General features: G+C 40.1%; 1 protein-coding gene across 2 annotated transcripts in view; it reads left to right on the top strand.

The window, feature by feature from the left end:
• The window catches only part of LOC138016110 (uncharacterized), a 191,567-nt gene that overhangs the window by 131,463 nt on the left and 36,604 nt on the right, over positions 1–23,500 (top strand). For both annotated transcript variants that reach the window (XM_068863287.1, XM_068863285.1), the window contains exon 2: positions 14,389–14,714. In XM_068863287.1, the coding sequence (XP_068719388.1) occupies positions 14,463–14,714 (252 nt within the window). In that variant the 5' untranslated portion in view covers positions 14,389–14,462. The remainder of the gene's footprint in view (positions 1–14,388; positions 14,715–23,500) is intronic.

The following is a 23,500-nucleotide window of genomic DNA, read 5'->3' on the forward strand; positions in this document are numbered from 1 at the left end:
AAACCACAGCATATAGTTGACAGGGCTTTGCAGAAATCGAATGCCTACAACTATGAAATGACCCGGAACGGTCAACCCATCTTTTATTTAGTGGGTTAAGTGCAAGAAAAAGGTCTCAGTTTGAGCCTTAAGGTTTCAAGGGGTCCCCCATGCATGGACTAGTAAAATGTAGTCTTCCGTTAAACATGAGTGAGATCTGCAAGTGGCATTGTTGAGGCTAGGGGAGGTTAAAGTTTGTTCTTGCTGGAATCATAGCTATGATAAGCAGGAATATGAGTTCTGCCAAAGTGCTAAGTTGTCCCATTATACGAAGGTACCTTTTTGTAAATCCAGTCCATGTGTAGTTAAAGGAATAATATTAATATTAATTACACACACAAAAAAAGCACTTATTCCTGGCAATGAAGCTCAAAAAGAAACCTTAGGGGCCTTATTACTATGAGCTTCCTTCCTTACTGACACATTAAATACATGAGCGACGAAATCAGATTAAAATATATATAAAGATAAAAAAGCAAGCAGAACAAAACACACTAAACATAAAGAAACATAAAAAAGCATCAAAATAAATATACAAAAATGTCTATATATAGGAGAATCAACTAAGGAGAAATACTTTCAATATAGATTTTAAAAGAGAATTAGAGGCAGAACTGTGAATACTTTAATGTAGGAAATTGAAGAATCTTGGGCCCTGAACTCTTAAAGCAAAATGTCTAATACTCGTTCTGGCAGGAAATAAGTAGAAAGTATTGGAATTTCTAGTATTATTTGAATGGACTTGATTAGTCATTGAAAACATTTTGTTAAATACACCAGGAAGAAAGCCTATATAAAAATACATGAATTTTCCCATTTAAAACAAATAAATATCAGCAAACTTCAATATGTGAAATTCTTTAAGTACAGGATCAGTGTGAGCATCAAAGTAACGGCTTTTTTAGAAATAAAACGAACGAATTATAACAATGCAATTCGAGTTTGTAGGATAAGTTGATATTCAAACTGAAACACAATATATGAGATAAGGATAAACTAAGCTGTAATAAAGGAAATTTAAAGGGTACGTAATGAGGAAACAGCAAGACAAAAGCTTGATTTATAAATTATTCCGATTGCTGTGGAAATTTGCCTTGCAACGTTAGCAATATGTTGTTTCCACGTGAAGTCCTCATCAAGCATAACACCCAAAAACATTGTTTCCTTTACTTGTTCGATAGCACAATTACTTAATTCTAGTTTAAGATCAAGATTTTGCTTTTTCGCTGCCTCGAAAACGGCCATAAATTTATTAGACTTTGAATAATTTACTGATAACTTACCGGCCTGGCACCAATCTGTTAGTTTCAATAGCTCCTCATTCAGGCTCCTCATTTCAAGAAAATCAACATTATTGTGGGAATTAAAAGAATATGTTTGTATCATCGGCAAAACGAAATAAAAGCCAAAAACCCTTGATACATCACATAAATCATTGACATAAATCAGAAAAAGCAAAGGCCCACCTCATTTTATAAGACGTAAAGAAGAGGTGGTGTCATTGAATTGAAAAATGATGCCTGTTACGTTACGTAAGTAGTTTGTAAACCAGTTGTGAGCTACCCCGCTGATACCATAATGGAATAATTTATATAATTATCCAATAAAAGATTGTGGTCAACTGTATCAAAAGCTTTGGACAGATCAATAAAAATACCTACATGTGAAGCTATGATCCTCGCAGTTATGGACACAATTCTTGCAATCGCGTAAGGAAGCATGATAAATTCAGTATTTTATGCTTATTAAAATAGTACAATAAACGATTATAGATTACCCTTTGTAGAAAATGCAGGATGGACAGAAACAGGCCTATAATTAGAAAAAATTGAGTGTTCGCCCGAGATTTAAATAAAGGTATAACACGAGCAATTTTCAATTGATCGGGAACAATTCCAGAGGTCAAAGACAAATAAATAATATTGGTTATGAGGCGGCAGATGAGGTGGGCACAGTCTCTTAAGTAAGTCAATAGAAACATGGTCATATCCCACAGCAGTTCCAGAGCGAAAACTAAGACAAATCTCAATGATTTTACGTTCAGATGCTGTGTCGAAAAATATTGAAATTGCAAAATTCCCTGACAAAAAGGAATGATGAAATTTTGAGGATGGTAGAATACTAGAAATTAAATTTGGGCCAATGTTAGTAAGGAACTGACAAAAATGTTCAGCGATTTGCCTTGGATCAGATAGATCTTGGTTGTTAAACTTAAAGTTGGACGGGATCTAATTTGCACTTTGTCTCTCGTTTAAAACTTCATTTATTAGTTGCCATGTGCGTTTAGCATTAGATTTAGCCAGAACCAATCATTGTAAACTATCTCATTTTGAGGATTGGGATCCAGAATGATTGTTTTCCTGTGAAAAGGATAAAAGCTAATAAACATGCTCTCAGGAAGCCTTGGTTCACCAAAGGTCTGTCAAAATCGGTTAGATAATCTGAACTGTCTTTCCGCATGGAACTGAAGCTCTTTTTTTCATTCTCGAACCTTGGAAAAAAACTCAATTCCTCTGGCACCCAGGGTTTTTTTTAGAACAAGAATTGATCGAACTTCTTGGATTTCATTTGAGCCGTTTTTTTTTTGCAGCCGTGATCTTTGTTTGAGATGCAAACACAAAATGCAAATATAGACGAACTTCCTGAAAACTATTCTGGAAGCTCTACTCATGATAAAATGCCCTCGCTTTACCTAAATAACCATAGCTGGTTTCCATAGAACCTCTCGTGTATGGCCCAGGCAACATCTATATCACCTGGGTCATTGTATTTAAGTGTAACATCACAGTAAATTCTACTGGATTTAGTAGTGGATCGACGATGTCTCAAACGCCTTGTCGAACCCCAAACAACGACGGAAGCTCAGATTTAATCATTTCTGCCAGCAGAATGAAAATGGGGCGAGGAAGAGACACAAACGCTTCTGCAGATCTGGGGTGATCGAAATGACGGTAGACCTAAAGAAGAAAATGAGACGTGTGGTAGTCTTGTAGGATTCACACCAAGGAATGTGAACCAAGTCAAGACGAAGTTTAAAATATTTCTACTTCGTACAAGGACGCCAAGAGTATAAGTCCTTACTTTGAGCTTACCTATGAAGTTCTCGGAACACGCGAGGCCACCTGTCTCACATGTTCTTGAGGTCACCGATCTCAATCAAAAAGAGTCAGAGGATGACCAAAGTGAAGATAAAGAAAGGTGATCACTGTCCATTTCAAAAAGCGACAAAATTCAAGAAATGTGGTAAAAGTTTTTAAAAGACAGTATGTCTCACGACAAAGAGATGACGGAGTAAATGATGGCATGAGAAAAAGAAATGCAAAATACAGAACATGCTCTCCTGCAGGAATTTATGCGGTCTTTAACTGAACCCCTGAAAAAGAACTAAATTAAGAACTTATAAATTGGGTTTCATTCCCGTTCCGTTTAAGTTCCTGTTTTGGAATAATCATGTATAAAACTAAGAGAGAACAGCGGCTAAAACCACTGTTGTTGGTTACACATAATCACTGTACTGAATTCATTTGTTATTATTCTTTCCAATGCTTAAGAAGCAGAAGAAGTAAAAGTAGTTTATCAGGGTGGGAAAGCCAAATTAGGAGAGTCAGGGTGGCTTAGTGGTTTTCTATCGGGCCTCCCACCACTGCAAGCCGGGGTTCAATTCTGGCTTCGGCTAGCATGTGGGCTGAGTTTCAGTCCATCTCAACCTGACTCGAGGGTTTTTCTCCGGGTACTATGGTTTTCCTCCCTCATCACAGCTAATTAACATCTGGCTGTGGTGCTGTGCTCCGACATCAAACATGGACTGTATAGCGGCAGCCAGAGGCGCCTTTATATGCTTTCAGTCCGATGTAGTGAGCCGCGCCCTTCGCAATTCAGTCTTCGACTGCAAGTAAGGGTGATTAGCACTACCAATATTTAATTTAATTTGTTGTTGAAAATGGCGAAGAGGTTCCTTACAGAATTCTCTAATTACATTTCGTACCCTCTTCCCTTCGTCGTTTCGCCTCTGAGCGAAGAGGGCAGGCGCTGGTACGGGAATACCTCCTACATTTGGTGGATCATCTTGGTGATGGCCATGTCCTCGCAAAAGTTGTGTAATTCACAATAAGCGATAAAGTTCTGATAGCTTTTCGCGGATTTTCCTCCAATATTTAGACAACGCCAGCGCCCTTGCAGTTCTCAGTCCAAAACCCTGAAGCCGACTCTTACCAGTTGCCTTGCCTGCAGTGACATCGCTTTTAAAAATCTTCGTCCAGTAGCATCAATGACGGCATTTTCTGGATAATGCTTCAATAGGGCTTTTGACAGCGGATCAGGGATGCATCACCAAGGAACAGGGACGGAACTTGGAACCTCCCAATTAGCCGGGTATTTCACCACTCTCGATTCATTCATAGAGCCTGCTGTACCTAAAGACACGAGCATCATGCATGCCGCCGGGGCATCCAACGCTTACGTCCAAAAACTTCGCTTTGCATCTAGCATTACCAAAAGCGTTTTCGAGATAGTCCTCCCGGTCCGTCGTTGGCCCTTTGAAAGCTTTGTCAGTGCCATCTATCGCCCCGACGCGCTCCGGAAAACCAACAATCTCTTCAAATACATCCATTCGTTCCTGTACCTCATTTCGCTATGTAGGAAAAATTATTCTGGGTGATAACCGAATTAGGGCTCTTGTGATCGCATCCACTATTTCTATCGCGGTGGTTTTACCACAGCCAAACAACAACCCAGTGCTACGGACAGCAGCCACGCATCTTTCGGAGCGGGTCCGGGAATTGGTTCAGAAAACAATGGACACAAAGAACAATATCAAAGAAACAGTGGACCATGACGTAAAACACAATAGAGTTGCGTCCTAAAGGGATCCAATGAAATGAGCTGCGTCCTGCGTGGGGCCGCCACGGAAGGTGTCTCCAGTTGCCCAGTTGCAAGGCGACAAAGAACAATAGCCGCACGCTTAGGCACAGGAACAGCGTCACAAATTTTAGTGTTTTGCTTCGCAATTTCGGGACCAGTTTTGTCAGTTTTGCTTGAAAGGTCATCTCCTGTTTAGTCGGCTGCAATCTGTTTATTTCTGATATGAACTTTGATAATATAATTTTAATTACTTTTTCGCATTTTTTACATTTTTTGTAGAATTGTAATAGATTCAACTGTAATTTGACATACGCATTGTTGTAATACTAAGGACAAGTAGTGGATTAGCGCTATATATATTAAGTTATTAAGTAACGTCGCTAACCAGCGCCGGGGCGGTGGAAAAACCCACATTGTAAGCTCGCGGTGAGTCTGAACAGGAAGCGTAGTCCACGTTGTTTGCCTGCATGGAAGAAGTATATCCCGTTCCGCAGACTATCTACATTGTTAGCTCACAGCAACATTCGAAGCCTTTTGAATCGACGAGACCGTGCTTTTGCAATTATCCTTTGCAAAAAGTAAAATGCAACCTTAGTCGAAGACTATTATGACTTGGTCAGCGATCGTGATACTACAACTTTTCAAGTTTACGCGATGTCCCAGACTTATGTTAATTGCGAAGGCGTCCTAACTTCTCACCCGGCGACATCTTTGACATTTCATACTCACGAGCAGATTGAATCGTGATTACATAACGCGTTTATCAAGAGTATTCGCTATCTAGTGCGACCACAGCCAGGGTGAAGAACAAAGACGACGCTTTTCAATTCTATCTCGTCACCAGTCCTAGTCACTGCGGAGCTCCATGGGAAGCATTTACGCGCTAATTACTCAATTGCATTACTGCTTTCTAGTCGATCTGCACGGATTTTGACCCTCCGCGAGTTTTGATAGATTTTTTTCTTTTACAGCCATTCGTTTCACCTTTTGGTAAGCGTTTGGGAAGTTCCTAAGTACGTTTTCTGTTTTTACTAACCAAATTTTACATTCAAGTAACCGTGGCAGACGATTCGCAAAGCGCCGCCGACAGCCCACCGGGCACAATCACTTCTGGAAAAGACTCACAGAGGGCCAATACTAAGCTCGAGCTGGCTGTCGACCAGCTGAATGCCAATATAGGCAAAATGTCTACCCTTTTAGGGCAATTGTGCCAACGTATCCTGACCGGGGAAAGCTCATTCGAAGCTGTAAGCCCTCGACGCTCACTCTCGAAAACGCACCCGAAATGCAAGTCTCTCTTCAGATGAAGACGGAGACGATTGGAAATTCGGATGAATTGAGCAAAATAGCGTCGGACGACGAGGTCCAGCGGTCGCTCAATGCAGGTAACGGGGAAGTGAAAGAAAGAGCATCGCAGGCAGTGGTGAAACGACTGTCCAAGCAGATGATCAAATGCTATAATGGGGATGGCTGTAGCATTTAGCATAAACAAACCACTAACTGAAATGGCAACCAAACGCTTGGGAAAGAAATTAACTCAGGAAAAAATGTTAAACCTGGTGGCTAAATACGACCCCCCGGAAATCTATACCGAGATGATAATTCCTCGGGTTAACCCCGAAATGAGACGGTTCCTGAACGCCTTCAGAAGAAAGAGCTATCTTCGCCTGGCCAGTTTACAGCAGGCCCTGCAAAAGGCCACACATTTAGCAAATTCAGACAAACTACTCGCGATTGATGCGAATGGTACCACCAAAAAAGAAATACTGGCCAACAGCTTCGACATTGTTGCCATGTTAGGTCACGTAGCCAGCCAGTGCGTTAGGTCACGCAGCTTGCTTATCGGCGGGAACAACTAAAACCCGCTCTGAAGCCCGAATATCATGCCTTATGCTCAACAGAGGTGATTGCCTCCACCAAATTCCTGTTTGGGGAAGACCAGCGAAACAAATGCGCGATGTTAAAGAAACACATCCTCTAAGCGATACCATTGGGATTCATATTCCACCAAACGAGAGCACCTCAATATGGGCGGTTCTTCAATCGTCTAGGCCGCATTATTAGGGAAAGGCCAACGGCTAACCAACCGCAAAAGGTCCCACTACCAGAAAACCGGCAGCCCAGCAGGGAAGAAATAATGCTCTCCCTGGAGCAAATAAACCTTTCGGTGAGTGACTTCACGAATTTCGTTGACAATTCTCTCCGCGGTTATCTCAAGGGTCGTTGTGACAATTTCCGGGCCGGATGTGTTTCAGATTCCTTACAATCCTGAGAGCAACTGAGGACAGATAGAGAAATTCTATGAACTGCATCGGGTGTTTCTATCGATTCTGATTATCCTCCTAGTCAGTACTATCGTCACCGGTCTGTCAGAACCAAATTGGAAGTAGAGAAAATTGGTTCAGAAATAGCAAAGCTATTACTAGTAGTAGCTATCGCTAAGTACGAACTAGACAGTCAATATGATAGTGTGCAGATTTGTATCAGATTGCCATGTTTGGAACCTAACTAGCTTTAGTTTTTGTGATACTGCGGTGCACTTCAAACAATAGCCGTGGTCAAACTACAGACTTTTTACCCAGGTAAACACGACTAGTTGACAGTTTACTTCGGGAAACTGATTTTTTTCTAGTAACCGATTTTTCCCCTGGAGCTTGGATATGTCACGAGAACAATAGCGTTTCCCTTGACATCTACTATACCCCAAAGTGTTAGCTAGGGAAAATTCATTTCCCAATAAAAGCTCGTCTGCGAATGTCTTAATGACAGAATAGGACACACAACCCTGGGTTTGTCAGAGTGGGAAAGGAAAGATCTGGTTCTGGACGGCTTTTCTTGCGCCGAGAGTTGAATAGTAAACCGTTTTAATAACCTTGTTGCAGCTCGTCATGAGAATACAAATTGTTCTGTTTCTGTCCCTCGGTTAAAAAAAGATTCCAAATCCACCTAAGACTGAAGTGAAATTTCAAATTCTAAAGCAAAAAAATTCTTGCTCTGAATTGTGCCATCGTCTTCACGCTTTGCAGTAATAAAACAAAAGGTTTAACTACATTACCTCAGATGTTTTCACCCGTGGTAAAATAAAACCCGAGATGAATTTACCTCGGACAATTCTGCCCTAGGTTAAACATTCAGATTATATCGGCTAGTCTGTGTCTTTTGATTTCACTGATAGCCTCTTTATTCTCTGGTAATTTATTCACGCAATTTTTTGCTCCACTTTTCTTTTAAAAATTATACTCTGTATGAAAAATAGAGAAGCGGAAGCCGTCTGTATGTTACGGTGAGAGGAAAACGAAGCCGAAAAGCCTTTTAAAATCCTCATGTCATTTAACAGCAGCACCGGAAAATAACTGGGTGAAATACGAAAACAAACAGGTCTGTTGGAAGCGTGCTTTAATTTCAACAAATGAGCCCCAAAATCGCCAAGAATTTGTGATGCTGATGAATAATAAAGCAGTTTCTATTTCCAAAAATGATGGAATTACCCGGTGCTAAATAACCTCGTCTAGGAGAGTGAATTTTTGACTTTGTAGAAACAATGGGCAACCTTAGGAGTTGGGTGATTGTGATCTTTGTGTTGAATTCGCGCATTTCTTGTTGACTTTTATAACACTTGAAAGAAAAAAAATTATCTAAAACAAAACAACAATCCGATGACCTGCCACAGAAGTATCCAGTTGTCAGCAACACACAAGGTAACTTGATCACAGGCGACCGCTGAAATTGATGTCACTTTCGATTATTGCGATATCCTTGTGCAGCCAGAAGGAAGAACAATAGAAAACTTGAAAGTAGCAAAAAATCTCCCATTTTTTTTTTCGCTGAAGGTAACTTCTAATATTCGCGGAAAGAAATTTATGTTGTTTTCATGTCACAAATTTTGTTGCTGATGACAATTTCTTTTTACCTGTACATGCTATGTATTTTAGCTGTAAATGTAACGTCTCGAAGACATGAGCTCTTGTAGTTATTCTGAAATTCGAGATGGAATAAAGTTTATGTATGTTACCTTTAGCAGGGCGCGTGCGCACACTTTGTAATCTGCGACTTCAGTGCTTACCATATGTTCTCGATCGACACTTCCTTAAAAACTTCCTTGTTCTCTTCCTTAAAACTGTGTATCAATAATTATTTACTTTTCCATCAATAGTTGTTTTGCATGAAGCAGGCTAACAACATCTGTACCTCGCTTAGTTCGCACTTTTGAGCGTTAAAATAGAATTTTCGGTCCTATGTTTCTGGCCGCAAGTCGTATATTTGAAGTCTCTCATCCAGATACTAACTCCGCCGGACATGAATTAACTTCAGTGAACTCTTGTCATGGAAACTGTCAGAAGCTCAGAGTACACCCTTAAACTTGCTGAAGTTGAACTTCATGTCACCCTCGAAGCCAATCTGTCTCGATTTCCATTTATTTTCTTCAATCTTTCTGGGTTTAGTATTTTACATATATTACGTCTCGGAGAAAAAAAACCTAGCTCAGTTGACAGTTATGGAATGAAGCACTGTGTCAAGTTATACACTACCACACGTACGCAATGCGTACCTATTTTTTTCTTCAAAGTACAGCAACTCAGCTTATCTAAGGGTACGTTTTTTGGGGAAAATCCGAAAACGGATTCTTGATTCCAAAAACGGATTTTGCGGTTTTTGGGGGAGAAATTCAAAAACGGATCATGAATCCTAAGTATCCATACTCGAGGAGAATACTTCGGATCAAATCTAAATCCGAATTTTTGAGATTCACCACTTCAGCCTTTTTTGGGAGAGTATTTGAAAAAAGTATTTTTCACAAGCGGTTTTCCATGCAAAAATTAATGATACACAACAGCTACCGTACATGACAGTTTGGCCCAAATGTCTTTCTGGCGCCCTATTTACGGTACGATCGAAGAAGACACCAATAGGTCGAAAATAGTTAAATTTCCTGCAAATTTCACACCAGGAATTACACTTAAAGCTTCATGACAGGAATAATATTGTTAGCTCCTTTCCTACAGCTAAAAAAGTAAACTGGAAAAATACCCTCTGTAATCGATTTGTACCTTAGTACGCATAAATTTCCTCATCGTCATTTCTTTTTATCGATCGCTAAGGCATTTTTTTTCTGGTGGCATTTTCATTGAAGAATTTCTCCAAAACAAACCAGTAAACCGCTAATTCTGGGTTTGTTTGTTTGCGTTGTCATGGAAAATAGTCCTTTTCGGATTTTACGTTTTTTTGAATCTGAAGAATCCATTGATCCGAGATCACAAATCCGTTTTTGGATTTTCGATAAAAAAAAAACGCACCCAAGTTAACAATAACTCAATAACGATAGAAATGTAAGCAAAACCCTTGCACATTTTGTATTTAGAATGACAATGAAAATGTCGACGAGTTTTGCAATAATATTGAAAGTACTGCTGTAATTTTTGAACTGCCGTAATTTTAACAGGAATATACAATAATTATGTTAGATAAAATTAATGCCATGTACAAGATCGCCAAAGCGTTTTCCGTGTGAAACATGTCATGGAGAATCAAACTCTCTTGCAACCTCGTTCCCAGGGTCTCTCTTCTATGCCTGCAAGAGACCTGCGGCTGGTCAAGTGGCACTCCTTGGCGAGGATGGCACAGTTCGATTCCCGGATCTCACATCCTTGTTTCGACTTCTTTCCGTTCTGTGTAGCTTAAGTAGCTTTAAATACCCGTAAAACGGAGCACTGATGGCGAGGGGGGAGTAAAATGAGCGCACCGTCGACCTCAGGTTTGTCAGTTGAATCACTGTTACGAGTTATCGACGTTAAATATGGTTGCTTTACTTTGCTTTACTTCTGTGGTAGGGTTTTAGTTATATTTTGATCCCGCAACTCGTATTCGTTTGACAAGGCATTTTTAAATTAAATTATTAATCTTCACCACACAATGCAAGTTTCGAAAAGGCAAAAGTAATATTCTCACAGGAGTTTCCCAAAAGAGCAGTTAAGCTAAAAGCAAGACCTTTTGCGACCGATAAGACCTTCGATGTCGAGCGGCGATTATGAACGTTCACACACAAAAACGATTTCGTTAGTAGATTAGTAGCTATATTGCTAAACATACGAAGACTTTAAGATCTAATTCAGGGACATCCCTAGTCACACCTGTAGAAACAGGTACATTCGAAGATGAAACTGCAAAGCCCTGCAATAAGTTACCTTTGTCAGTTAGAAACTGCATGCCGAGATTTCAGTACCTTCTCCAAATCGACTTTGAACCATTTAAACACATGACTGTAGTGAGCGTAATTTTACGTTGATATTTAGTTATAGTATAGTTTTTATCTAAATGCCCTTTTATCAAAGATATCGGCAGCACATGCTCCGTGATGTGTGACGCAACGTAGCATATGACAAGAGTACTAGCGCTCGTGAGTATTTAAGTATTACGCAATTATTCCATCTTGTTCTCGTTGAACAATTCAGGCAAAATATAATCGATTACCTTGATCCTTCTCACACAAAAAATGGAGCGCAAACGAGTTAAGAGGCACTACACCGACACACCGTAACGGTTACTTCGCGCAACGCTCGCTACTCGAACGTATATAAACATATCACGCACTGTGACAAATGGCAAGATGTTTTTCCACAATTATGTTCACGTGATCCCTTATTCTTCGGCTAAGCTCTTCTACGTCATCATTGCCCAAGACTTATTCCCGGGCATTTGATGTGAAAACGTCATCATTCCCGATTATTTCGTTCGCACTTGCAGCTTTTAAGTCGATATTTTTCCTGGTAATACAGTCACACTACTTATGTAATACTAAATCGCTGTAACTCTATATATGCGCAAACTACTATGATGCCTCCTCCTGTGGGTGTGGGGACAATAATAAATTAACTAAACGTTTTATGGCAACCAGCCCTAAATTCCTTAAGAGAATTAGCTTGCCGCGGCCAGACAGGTACATTATTCCAAAGCACCGCACCGCTGTAACTGAAACTTCTTTTTAGATAGTTTGTGCGGGGTTTGAGTCTGGAGCAAGGCCATTTAATGATTTGTAGATCTTGACATCTTTATGGAATTTGCGTTGGCTTTCGAGATTTTTCAAATAAAGACGTTCAAGTAAACCAGCGGCGATGGATCAAAAACATAAAACAGCTTTTGCATAACCACAGAAAACACTTTGAGCGATATCATTTCTCAGTGTGAGCGCTGCTTCCATGGCCATTCAAGACTGCTGGAAGCCCACAAGCCAGAATGCCGTGGGAGTGGGCAAACACCTGTGAAGGTGGAGATGTCAAAAGGTGAAAAAAAGGATAAACTGCTTTTCTCATAACCACTACAAGCAACTTCCCGCACTGACTTGGAGGCCATCCCAACAAGCTTTGCATAACGTGCAATGGTGTGGATACCCAATGTATGGCCATATGAATTTAGCGCAGAAGAACACCACTAAGCGTCATTTGGATGCCTGGGGGCACCGCGAAGAGCTCCTCTCGGACAAGGCCACTTTGTGACCTTTTCGACAGAGGGTAAAGCACAACTTGACTAGGTTTGGTGACCGAGCCTCCAAGACGGTGCACCTCGGGAGGTTATCACACGACACCTGCCAACCTCCAATAGAGGTTTTGCACGGCAGCCATGTGATCCCATGTTGCATGGCAGGAACAATGAAAATGTTTTGCATTAGAAAGAACATTTTTTTTCCCTGTGAAAAAGAATCTATTGTTCCTGACATGCGACGTGACTGCCGCGTAAAACCTCTATTGGCCAAGTTAATAGAGGTACTGGAGTCCAACACCTAAAGGGATTTCTTTCCTCCAAACTGACAGCGTGACCATAAACCGCGGAGCGAGGATTTGACGCAACATATTTTTCTTTGTTGGCATCTTCAGGCTTTTGACTAGTTGGAAGGGTCACCTCGTTGTTCAGAACAGTGACGATACCATCAGCCGCATTACTCAATTCGTTGGACACTCTCCAAGTGGAAGGCGCATTTTCTGAGCGGATTAGTGCCCAAACAATCGTAGCGTAGTGTATGCTATGCACGGCATACATGATCTCGCGCCACAGGTCAATCTGGAGAAGCTTTGACTTGTATTGAGAGCTCCATTATAGATGAGACAGAGACCGTTATCGACCTCTTTGACTTGGCTAGAGGCGCCGCCTCCTTACGGCGCGAGCCCACGTTTGTGACTGTGAGGGGAACTTGTCAGAGTACGTTTTGCATCCATGTGGAAGGTGGTCGTGGACTTCGTTTAGCGTTGACGTATCGAGTTTCGAATATGTAATGCTCCGCGGGGAGGGCACAAAGCTCTGCCAGATCGCCTGCTTCATAAACCACGCTCGAGCTACATCTTCATAAACACCAGTTGATGCTCAGAGTTTTTTAATTAGTGTAAGCCCCTTACCTTAGCCACGAGGGCTGTTTTAAATGGTATCAGCTGAGCATTTCGCCCTTATTCCAGCAGCTTGATCAGTCTTCAACGGCAGAAACTAAATGCTTCCGACTTCCGATTGATAAGATGTAGAAGTCTTCGAATTTGTGCACGACCGATTTTCTCAAACGGCTTTTTAACACTAGTGAACGACTGAGTAGGAAATCCCCGCACATATGCTAAGATGCCATGGTTATAAGTTGCTGGCACGGTTCTGCCTTTAAACGTCTTTGGTTGACGCACAGTTAACTAAGTTAAACAGAGTATTTGTCCCCTGAGTAGCCAACTAAGCTCACGAAGAAAATCAGTGATCGATTTCATCTTGTTCCGTAGCTAAGGGCGTTTTTATATTGCTTTCCTGTTTCTATCGTGACGTATTCCGGGGCAATTAGTCCTGCATCTACTTTAGCTATAATTAGCTATAGATTCTCATATGGTACAACTGACAGCATTGTTGTTATGTAAGACAGTGTTGTGGAGTCGGCAATCATAACAGGAAGTTCTCTTTAATTTTTGAAATTGGTTTAAGCTCCTGCTTTGAGCCACCTTAAAGGACACTTCCTAATGTTTATCCAAATTCTGCGTGTATTTCAGAAGAAAACAAAAGTCTTTGTGCCCTCTTCCCGCCCTGGCCCCAAAGCTGTTAATTCTCTGGAATCGATCCATTGAGCCAATGTTTTCCTTTCGAACATGTCCTTTGTTCAAGTGAGCTTAGACAAAGGGAATTTCCACTTTAATGAAGCTGTAAGTCACGTTCGGTCTTCTCGAAGGCTTTATTTTCGTTACTCCTAATGGATCGTGCCGCCAGTAAATAACCGATATTAAATACCTAAATACCTAATGTTAAACCGTCAAAGAAAATCTTCTAATACAAAGCGAATTCCGACTAATTTGGCCATTCCAGTAAAAAAACGTCGTGCACTTTTGAAAGGGAACAATCTAGATATTCTCCCAACCTTACCGCACCATTCTCAGTGGCATTTTTATTTGAATTGAGTTCCAGTTAATAGATTTTTTTCCATCAGTCGTCATTGGAAAGCTTTTGATTGTTTATTTTTCTGTATCCTTCCTCTTTTAGCTCCTTTAAAAGAAGAGGTCGCTAAAATCGCTAAAAAGCAGAGTGCCTTCTACTACCAATCATCAACTTGGTGGATGTTGCAGTGGATATCGAGACAAAGAGAGGTTATGGAACAATTTCCAGCAGCGTCGAGCTCGCATCCAGCCCCTCGGGAATATGATCGCGACTTGCAGTGTCCAAGTCTTTCTGGAGAACAAGAAGAACGTACCTATCTTCAGGTTGAGAGGTGGCCTTGTTATGCTGCTTACGAAGATGAGAGACAAGACAACTCAGAGGCCAGAAGAACCCTAATCGTACAAAATGCACCTCCCTTCATGGAGAAAGAGGTAAGAGGTCCCCAAACGGAGGTTTTTTATACAATAAAGGTTCTCGTTACAGTTGCAAGTAGACAAGTAATCAACGAAAGTTTGCGCACAATTCTTAATTGCCCGAAATCATATCATATAGCCATTCATATGGTAATTTTTAACTCATTCTGCGCATGCGCCTAAAGTCGAGTGATTCTCAATTTCCTTCCCAGAGTCTTCGTTCCCCTTGACCAGCGGGTCGGGTTACGAGAGACTCTAGGATAATCCGTTTGGATAAAGTTTTTGATTGGTTTAAAGTCTGACCATGAACAATCGATTTCGGTAACGAGGCGAGTGCGAGCACCGTATGATTGTTTGGATTGGTTCGTTGATTAGTTTGGAGCCTAAGAAAAGAGTGAGAACCTATTAAATCTAATGGAATGGAATCGTCTGTCACTGAGTAATTATGTCTTAAAAATGTAGTCATACCGAGTCTTCAAATTGCTGTATATCATTATATGAATCCATAAGACCTTCTCCTATAGTTACTTACGTACATGTGAGTTCCTTTGAAAGGTGCGAGAACCGTTAGCAGATGAGTTTTTGGGTAGAGAAAGAGTTACTGATGCAAAAAGAACTCGTTTGGCTTGTGACAGTGTTGTTGAACGCTTTAAAAAAATCGTGGAAGGCCCGTCTCTCTGGCATGGCATTCGGTTGGTTGAAAAATTTACTCGCATTTCATTTGGGTTCATTACACTGTACTGTTCTCAACCTCCATTGGAAGAAGAGGCCAAATCAGATATAGCCTGCGAGCAGGCCCTCCGAGGGACTGGGTTGGGGGTAGAATGAGGGCCTGCCCGCATGGCTTTGTATTTTGAATGTCGCGTCCAAATTTTGGACGCAAAATACTGATTGGCTGAAATTAAATTACTTGGTGACCTCACCATTGACAAACTCGGATACTTCGCTTCGAGAGATAAGGTGGTCAGAAATGCGTTTGAGAAAATTGTAGAATGTTACCGTAACTTTACATAATTAAAGGTCGGGCAATGCGATGCAATGGCTTCTCTGCTGGAAGGAAAGGAAGTTCTATCTCTGTTATCCACAAGATTCGGGAAAAGTCTTATTCTCCAACTGTACAACGAGTGCGACTTCATGTCACCGTGGTAGTTTCCTGTCCTCGACAAAGCATTATCGCTGATTACGTTTGGACAAAAACTTGGGCCTTTCGGCTGCCTCAGTTGCCGATTTAACGATAGAGAACGATAAAGGAACTCTACACGATTTTAGCAAGTATTTGGTTAAGCCGAAAAGGCGGCTACACAAATGATTCCTCGATCTCCTGGGTGACTCCGCAATACTCCGATACACTTGAAAACAAAATATTCCAATTTTCAAATTGTTGAATTAGTAAAATATATATCCGCTATAATCACAAATACTCGATAAGCCTTGAAATAAACTGGTGTAGGTATTAGAATCTCTGTCTAGTATAAAAGTGTGATGTAGTAGTTGTAATGTCTGTATTTCAGTAAAATAAATTAAAAAAGATAATTCCGCTTCGCTTTACCGAAATTTGGCAGCAGTTGTGGTCGACGTGTCTCACACGGTGGAGATGCGGTAAGGAAAAACGGATTTCTCTATTAAGCGTCGTTTCAAGTTTGTTTGCTAAATTTTTTTCCCTGACGAACGAAACACATTTTCCGTGGAAGGGACTTCGACGAATTACCGTACAGAATATTCAGCGACGCTTTACAGCATCAGCAGTAGTTTTTAGGATTTTCTGGCGAAGGCTTCCTTTCCTTACAGTTTTTTTGGAGTTTCTGCCTAAATTAGAAATACACAACGCGTGGCTTACAGGTTTTTTTCAATGTTTACTTCTGGTGCGCGCTGATTGGCCAATTTTTGACAGCTCTCTCAGCATGACATCTGGAGGCGGCATTCAAAATTCAGAGGGATGCGTGCAGGCTCTCCTTTTCTCCCACCGCAGAGAGAGAGCCTGCTCGCAGGCTAAATCAGATATAGAGAATGAAATCAATGAAATGAGATGTATAACTCACATCCAATGGAACTTGTCTTACATTTTAGGTACATGTACTTAGAAAAAATGGAAACTTCAGTTGTTGATTTTGTTATGCAAATACTTAGCTTAATGATAAAATAAAAAGTCAGTTACAATAATGACACCATTCTCTTGAGTAATTAAGTACTTCTTTCCGAAGTACATGTGCCTTAACATGCCACTACATAAGGAGTTTTTTTGTCCGTAATTGCGCAGCCCACAGTATTAATTACAGTAGCAATTATTATTTGCTTTTTGAAGCCACAGTGTTTGAGACTTCATAGGTTTGTTGACTGTATGAGTTCTGGCCCCAGTTGTGTGAAGGGTGGATAGTGCTATCCACTGGATAAATCACTATCTACTGGTTAATGTAATATTTATAATAATACTAATACTAATACTACTCCTACTACTACTACTACTACTACTACTACTACTACTACTACTACTACTACTACTACTACTACTACTAATAATAATAATAATAATAATAATAATAATAATATTAATAATAATAATAATAATAATAATAATAATAACAACAATAATAAACAAACTTGAACTTTGAACTTTGTTTTGTCGATAACTCAATTGGTTTTGGTAGTGTTTATCTGCTGGATAGTGATTTATCTGGCCCCAGTTGTTCTAAAGGTGGATAACGCTATCTACCGGACAAATCACTATACACTGGAAAGTGCAGTTGGTTCCACTGTTATTTATACACTGGATAGTGATTTGTCCGGCTGATAGCGCTATCCATCATTTGAACAACTGGGTAGCGCTATTCACTTTTTGAACAACTGAGGCAAGGTCTTTATCCAACCTGCCTCCTTTGTCGATGAGGACAAAGGAGGCAGAGAAAAGAGACCCTGGGAACGACGTTCGTCTTGATCATCTCTCAGTTTTATCTAACTTTATTTAATCCATGTTGCCTCTCTATATGTACCCGCATGCAACTTAATACCGACAAATGTTTGATAGACTTTGTGACAAATTCTGTGATCGGTTAGCATCCGATTTAATGGAAGGGACAAAGTTTTTGACTGCTTAACCCATTGACACCTCAAACGCCCTAGGATGACCCCAGTTGACGACTAGAATCTCCCTGGCATTAGACAGAGTAAAATCTGTCAAGTCTCACTCCCAGGGGTCAAAGGGGATCAGTGATACCCCATGTTACTCTACAGAAAACAGAGCTAAGTGCTGGCATCAATGAAATACCTGGCTCATTTAGTTTCATGATCTTGACACAGACTTTATGCTTTTACAGTGTGTTTGGGAGCAACTTTACAGAAGCCTATATTTCCGATAAATTACAACTATTTTGTGAAGCAAAAGGAGACGGTAACATTGCAGACTGTGCGGTATTAGGGACTTTACGATTGTACACGACGGTAGACTTGGACGGTTAGATGAGTGTCATATCACGCAAAATCCCAGTGACATTTGACCGTCGTGCTTCTGGGACGGTATGTTTTCGTCGGGTTTCTCGCCGTGGAATCAACGGTGAAAGCGGTACGAATTGATCCATACTTATTCGCACTATTTTAGTCTTTTCCTTTATTATGCATTGAAAACTGATCACCCAATGGGTTAAATGTGCATTTGGTTGTGTTTGTCTTGATTTATATATCGCTGAAATGAAAAAATTTAGCGAAAATTCTGAGTTCATTCAAAGACATCACTCGGCCACATCGCGGTAGCGTTATCCATAATCCACCATGACACAGGAGGAAAGCAGAAAAGAAGGGTAAAAGAGATAATTGTAGCCGCATTTTTTGTTTATGAAGCAATTTCCCTTAGCGGATTTACACTCGCTAGAATCCAAGGAATCTCCCAGTAAGGATAAAGAGGATTCACTGATTCGTATTCATAGTATAAAATAAGAAATTCCCGTCGCTAATTGAACCTTCTGCAAACGAAATTACAAGATAATATCTCGCTTCTTCAAAAGACTGTTTATTCCACCGTCCTACGGTCGTGTTGGCCGAATCTTAAGTTAAAAAATTTCGCGCCTTTCTACCGTACCCGTCCAAAGTCTCCGGTATACGCATCCAACCGTCCCAGCTTACCGTTGTCCACTATCTTAAAGTCCCTATTAGTCACTTGAGAACGTATTCCAAACATCCCCTCAATTTAAATTTTGTCAGTTGACGGTTAAGTTTGTCAGTAAATTATACTGTCTATTTTGAAGTCAGACTGACCTCTTCATGTTGGTTTGTACAATTGTCAATAGTTTCTAATGTAAGTTATTTTTTATGCCAACAAAAGAAATGTTTAGGTTCAACGTTGTAAACAAGTATCCGTTCCTGTTTGGAGTGTTAAAATCAACAGCCTTAGGCTTTTTTGCATTGCTAGTCAGAGAGTTGAAGAGAATAGTACCATTTCAAAACTTGTATGGTGCTGGCCACCCTACAGAAAGCCTTTGGCAGTGAGGAAAGGATGACATTATTTGTGGGGTAAGATAGGAAATGAACATTCTCAGGATAATATACAATGTATATATAATATTGTTACATCCAATCTGTCAAATTTGATGGTTCAAAATAAGTACTGACCTCCAATCATCTGGAAAAATGGAATATAAAGTGCATTAAGGATGATTAGTCTTAGCCTCATGAAGAACTTTTGGCTTTTGCAGTTTTAATTTTGCTTGAAACATAATTTCATTGATCTTTCGGTATGCATCTCTCTGCTCTCTCAAAGGAATTTGACGATGTTACTTAAACGATTATGTGAATTAAACTGTTCTAAGTGGGGATGTTCATATGCTTCTGGAAGTAAGTTCATACAAAAAGAGTCTTTAAATCTGCTCTGTTTGAGGTACATTACATGGTTAACCTATAGAGTATCCAAGAAAGCCAACATGTTTGCACTGAGTTTCTTGAGAGTATTGTTAAAAAAAAAAAATGCCCTGTATAGAAAAGGTGTCTCTGCTCTTTAAGCTTAAAGTCAATAGCCTCTTATTACATGTATTAACAGTTGCACCACCACAGGAGCTTGAACTAACCTTCATGCAAGGGTTTTATTAGAAGCTGGGACCTAGGTACTAGCACCTGTCTTGCACTGAGTACAGTACCCGCCATTGCTCAAAGGAGGTCTCAAGATCAAGAGCTAGAGTATATATAGGGGTGCACGTTCACTCTGTCATAAGGTCCCTTCTACTTTCAAACTTAATGCAACCCTGACACGTAAACATACCTGAGTCCATTTCTTGATTTGTCGCACAACAGGCAAGAAATAGTACAGAACATGACCATGTCAGGCAAGGGTCAGGCAATTAACTCACACCATGGCAAACCATGTTATGTTACCGGTATGTAGTACTAATACTAATGTGGTCAATTAAATTGTCACACTGGAAAGTTTTCACAGGGCTGCCATAAAGGACATTCACCTGTACCAGCTGTTAAACCTGAGCTCACATTGTGAAGGAAATGAAAACTAGAATCAGTTTTTTTATATATTGCAGGTGAAAATTTAATGACAGCCCTGTTTAATGCTGGTTTTTTGGGTGTGTGCTTTGCGTTAGTTCCAGGAAAATGGAAAATGGACAGTGATAGATTTTAATTACAAAATTTGTTTTTGTGTAACACTTTTCATTTATTTCATTTCACTCACTTTAAGATCTACACCATCTCCTCAAGACAATTTCTTTTTCATGTTAGTTTGAGCTTATAAACTGTTTTCATTTCTAGGGACTTATCTCATTTGCTAAATAGTTTGGCTGATTTCATGCCGCATAGAATTTTCAAAATCATTAGTGTTTTTAGGCGTTTAAGTTTCAGAAAATTGTATTTGTTCTGCAACATTAATTTTTTTAATGAAGTTTAACTGAGTTGTTTTTTTTTTTATTATGGCTTGTATGTATTGCCTTGTGTATGTATGTACACTGTATATATATTTCCTAAATTTGCAAAAGCACATTATATGTTCATGGAAGAATAATATTCTAAAATTAAACATGTTTATTTGCCCAGCTAGAAGTATACATCTCTATTCAAGAATTTTCATTATTTGGTGGACAGCAGTCATTTTCTTTTTATACAAAATAATGAAAAGCAGCAAAATGATACTTCCCTCAAGACCTCTACTTCTTTAGAACATCAAGGAAACTCCTACCCAAAGAACTCATCTTCTTTTGAAAAGAATCCTAAACCTTCTCTGGTGACGAAGAATCTAACTTGAAAGGTCCTTCAAAGAAGACATAGTCTTATGATTAAAGGAATGATTTATTCTTTTGGAAAGAATCTCGTTTTAGAGTCTGGTGTTTCGCTCTCCTTCATCTTCCACGATACAAAACAAAGACAGTCTTTTAACATTTGAAACTAATCCCGGATCAGTGCATTTAGCAGCGACACAATCTGCTTTACACTTCCACGTTACACAAATTCTAATCGAAAATCTTAGGCAACACTTGACAACACAGCCCGTTGGTAACATATTCAGCACAGAATTTTGTCCAGGCATATCGCTCCAACACGTCATATTGTTTCTTTTTCAGTTCTAGGTTGGGATATCCTAATTTTGCTAAAGAAAATTGCATGCCATCGTGAAAAAAATCCTCCACTCGCTTCGCCATTTTGGCGTTACGCCTACGCCTGCGCAATGGTGTTCATGACAAGAATCGTCATTCGAAACGGATTATCCCAGAGTCTCTCGTAACCCGACCCGCTAGTCAAGGGGAACGAAGACTCTGGGAACGAGATTGAGTGATTCTTGGAGACCCATCGGCAATGCGCGGTAAGTAGAATGTTCTTTAGAAAAGAAGGATGTTCTTATCATTGTTTCATTTAACAAATAGGCGTTGCCTTTTGATGATAGATTCATTTTGATCAGACGATTAGTGATTGACACTTATTCCGTACATTGACCTAAAATCATTAGCTTAGTTTTAAACCAGTTATCCAGAAGAATCGAAAGTAGAGAGAAGTCGGTTTCATAGTCTATTTAAAAATCCGCTTACCTGAACCTGCTAACCTGTAGAGTGAGACCGTTTTAACGACCCGCCACAGAATTAAGTTTCCAATCACGTTTTCTGAATTTGCTACGAGATTTCAGATTTATTTGAGTTGTCCTGATTTCGAATTATATATGTATTTCTTTTAGATCGAATAATTATTAAAGACTTGATAATATTATACGGTTTGTGGTGGTCGCCTGAGCTGATTAGTTCCGAGTAAGGAAACATTTCATTCGATTTCTTGGCTGTAACGAAGAATTACGCAAGAGCACATGGCTGAGGAAGCCCTGAAAGCTACGAAAACCGATCGGAGGACTGCCAAAGGAACGCTTACTAGATGTGGAAAGTCCTTAGCAAAGTTAATAGAGGCGAAAAGACCAGAGCATGAGGTAAGAGATGGTCTGAGTAAACTACAATTAGCCTTTGACAATCTTGTGGAGAAGCACGAAAATTATTCACGATTAATCGAAGATGACAGTGAGTTCGAAGTACAAGAGGTGTGGATGGCAGATTGTCAAGAAGTCTTTATGTCGATGGAAATGGGCGCAAAAACATATTTGGATTCTTTCTTAAGTCAGGGAAAGGCCCCTTTGAAAAAGTGTGATACATCTATAGTCCCGGAAATAATGATGTCACCTTAAACCATGAAAACACGTCCTTTGTTTCTGGGAATGAAATACATGATAGCATCCAAAACAACTCCAACGCTACAACAGGCGCTTGTGGATTTAAGATGGAAAAGCCCAAGATGCCAAAATTTACCGGAAACGTAAGAGAGTATGCCATTTTTCGTGCCGATTTTAAGCATGCGATAGAGTCGAGATACAGCAAAAGGGATGCGATAACTTTTCTTCGCACATGTCTGGAAGACAAGCCATTAGAATTAATTAAAGGGATAGGCTCGAACTATGGCGCAGCGTGAGATTATTTGGACGCTATTTACGGAAATCCAAGGTTCGTGTCCGATACAATCACTCAAGACATAGTGATGTTTAGAGCTCTACAACCGGGAGAGGATGCAAGATTTTGCGACTTAGTTCACCTAGGTTAAACCGTGTGTTTGTGAAGCTGACAAGCTAACGCAAGCTGAAAGAGAGGAAGCGGAAATCATTTTAAAGTCGTCTGAAAAGGTGGGAAAGCAGTGGAAGGTACCGTACCCCTGGAAGAAAAATCCCATGCTGTTGCCGGATAATAAGTCATTAGCGATGAAACGGTTGGAAAGTACGGAAAGACGCCTTAAGAAAAACCCAGAGAAAGGAGTGGCTTACGACAAACAGATGGAAGAAATGAAACAGATGAAATTTTCAATAAAACTGTCTGAAAAAGAAATGGATAATTACAAAGGCCCAGTACATTATATTCCACACCATGCGGTGATTCGACCCGAGAAGAAAAGCACACCTGTACGAATCGTCTTCAATTCCTCCTCAGTCTATCAAGGTCACGCACTGAACGATTATTGGCTTAAGGGACCCGATATGTTGAACAATCTTTTTGGAGTCGTCTTGAGGTTTAGAGAAAAAGAAGTAGCATTGATGGGTGACATATCAAAAATGTATCACCGAGTACTCATCCAGGAAGAAGATCAACATGTCCATCGGTTCCTGTGGAGAAATTTGGAAACGGACAGAAAATCAGATGTGTACGTAAAAACAGTCCTGACGTTTGGTGATAAGCCAGCCCCGGCTATGGCCCAAATTGCATTAAGAAAAACAGCGGAAGAAAACAAGAAGGACTACCCGGAAGCAGCCGAGGTTCTCACAAAGAATTCCTACATGGATGATATTTGTGGTTCTGTAG

The sequence above is a fragment of the Montipora capricornis genome, chromosome 9, assembly GCF_036669925.1.
Source record: "Montipora capricornis isolate CH-2021 chromosome 9, ASM3666992v2, whole genome shotgun sequence".
Classification (NCBI taxonomy): Eukaryota; Metazoa; Cnidaria; class Anthozoa; order Scleractinia; family Acroporidae; genus Montipora; species Montipora capricornis.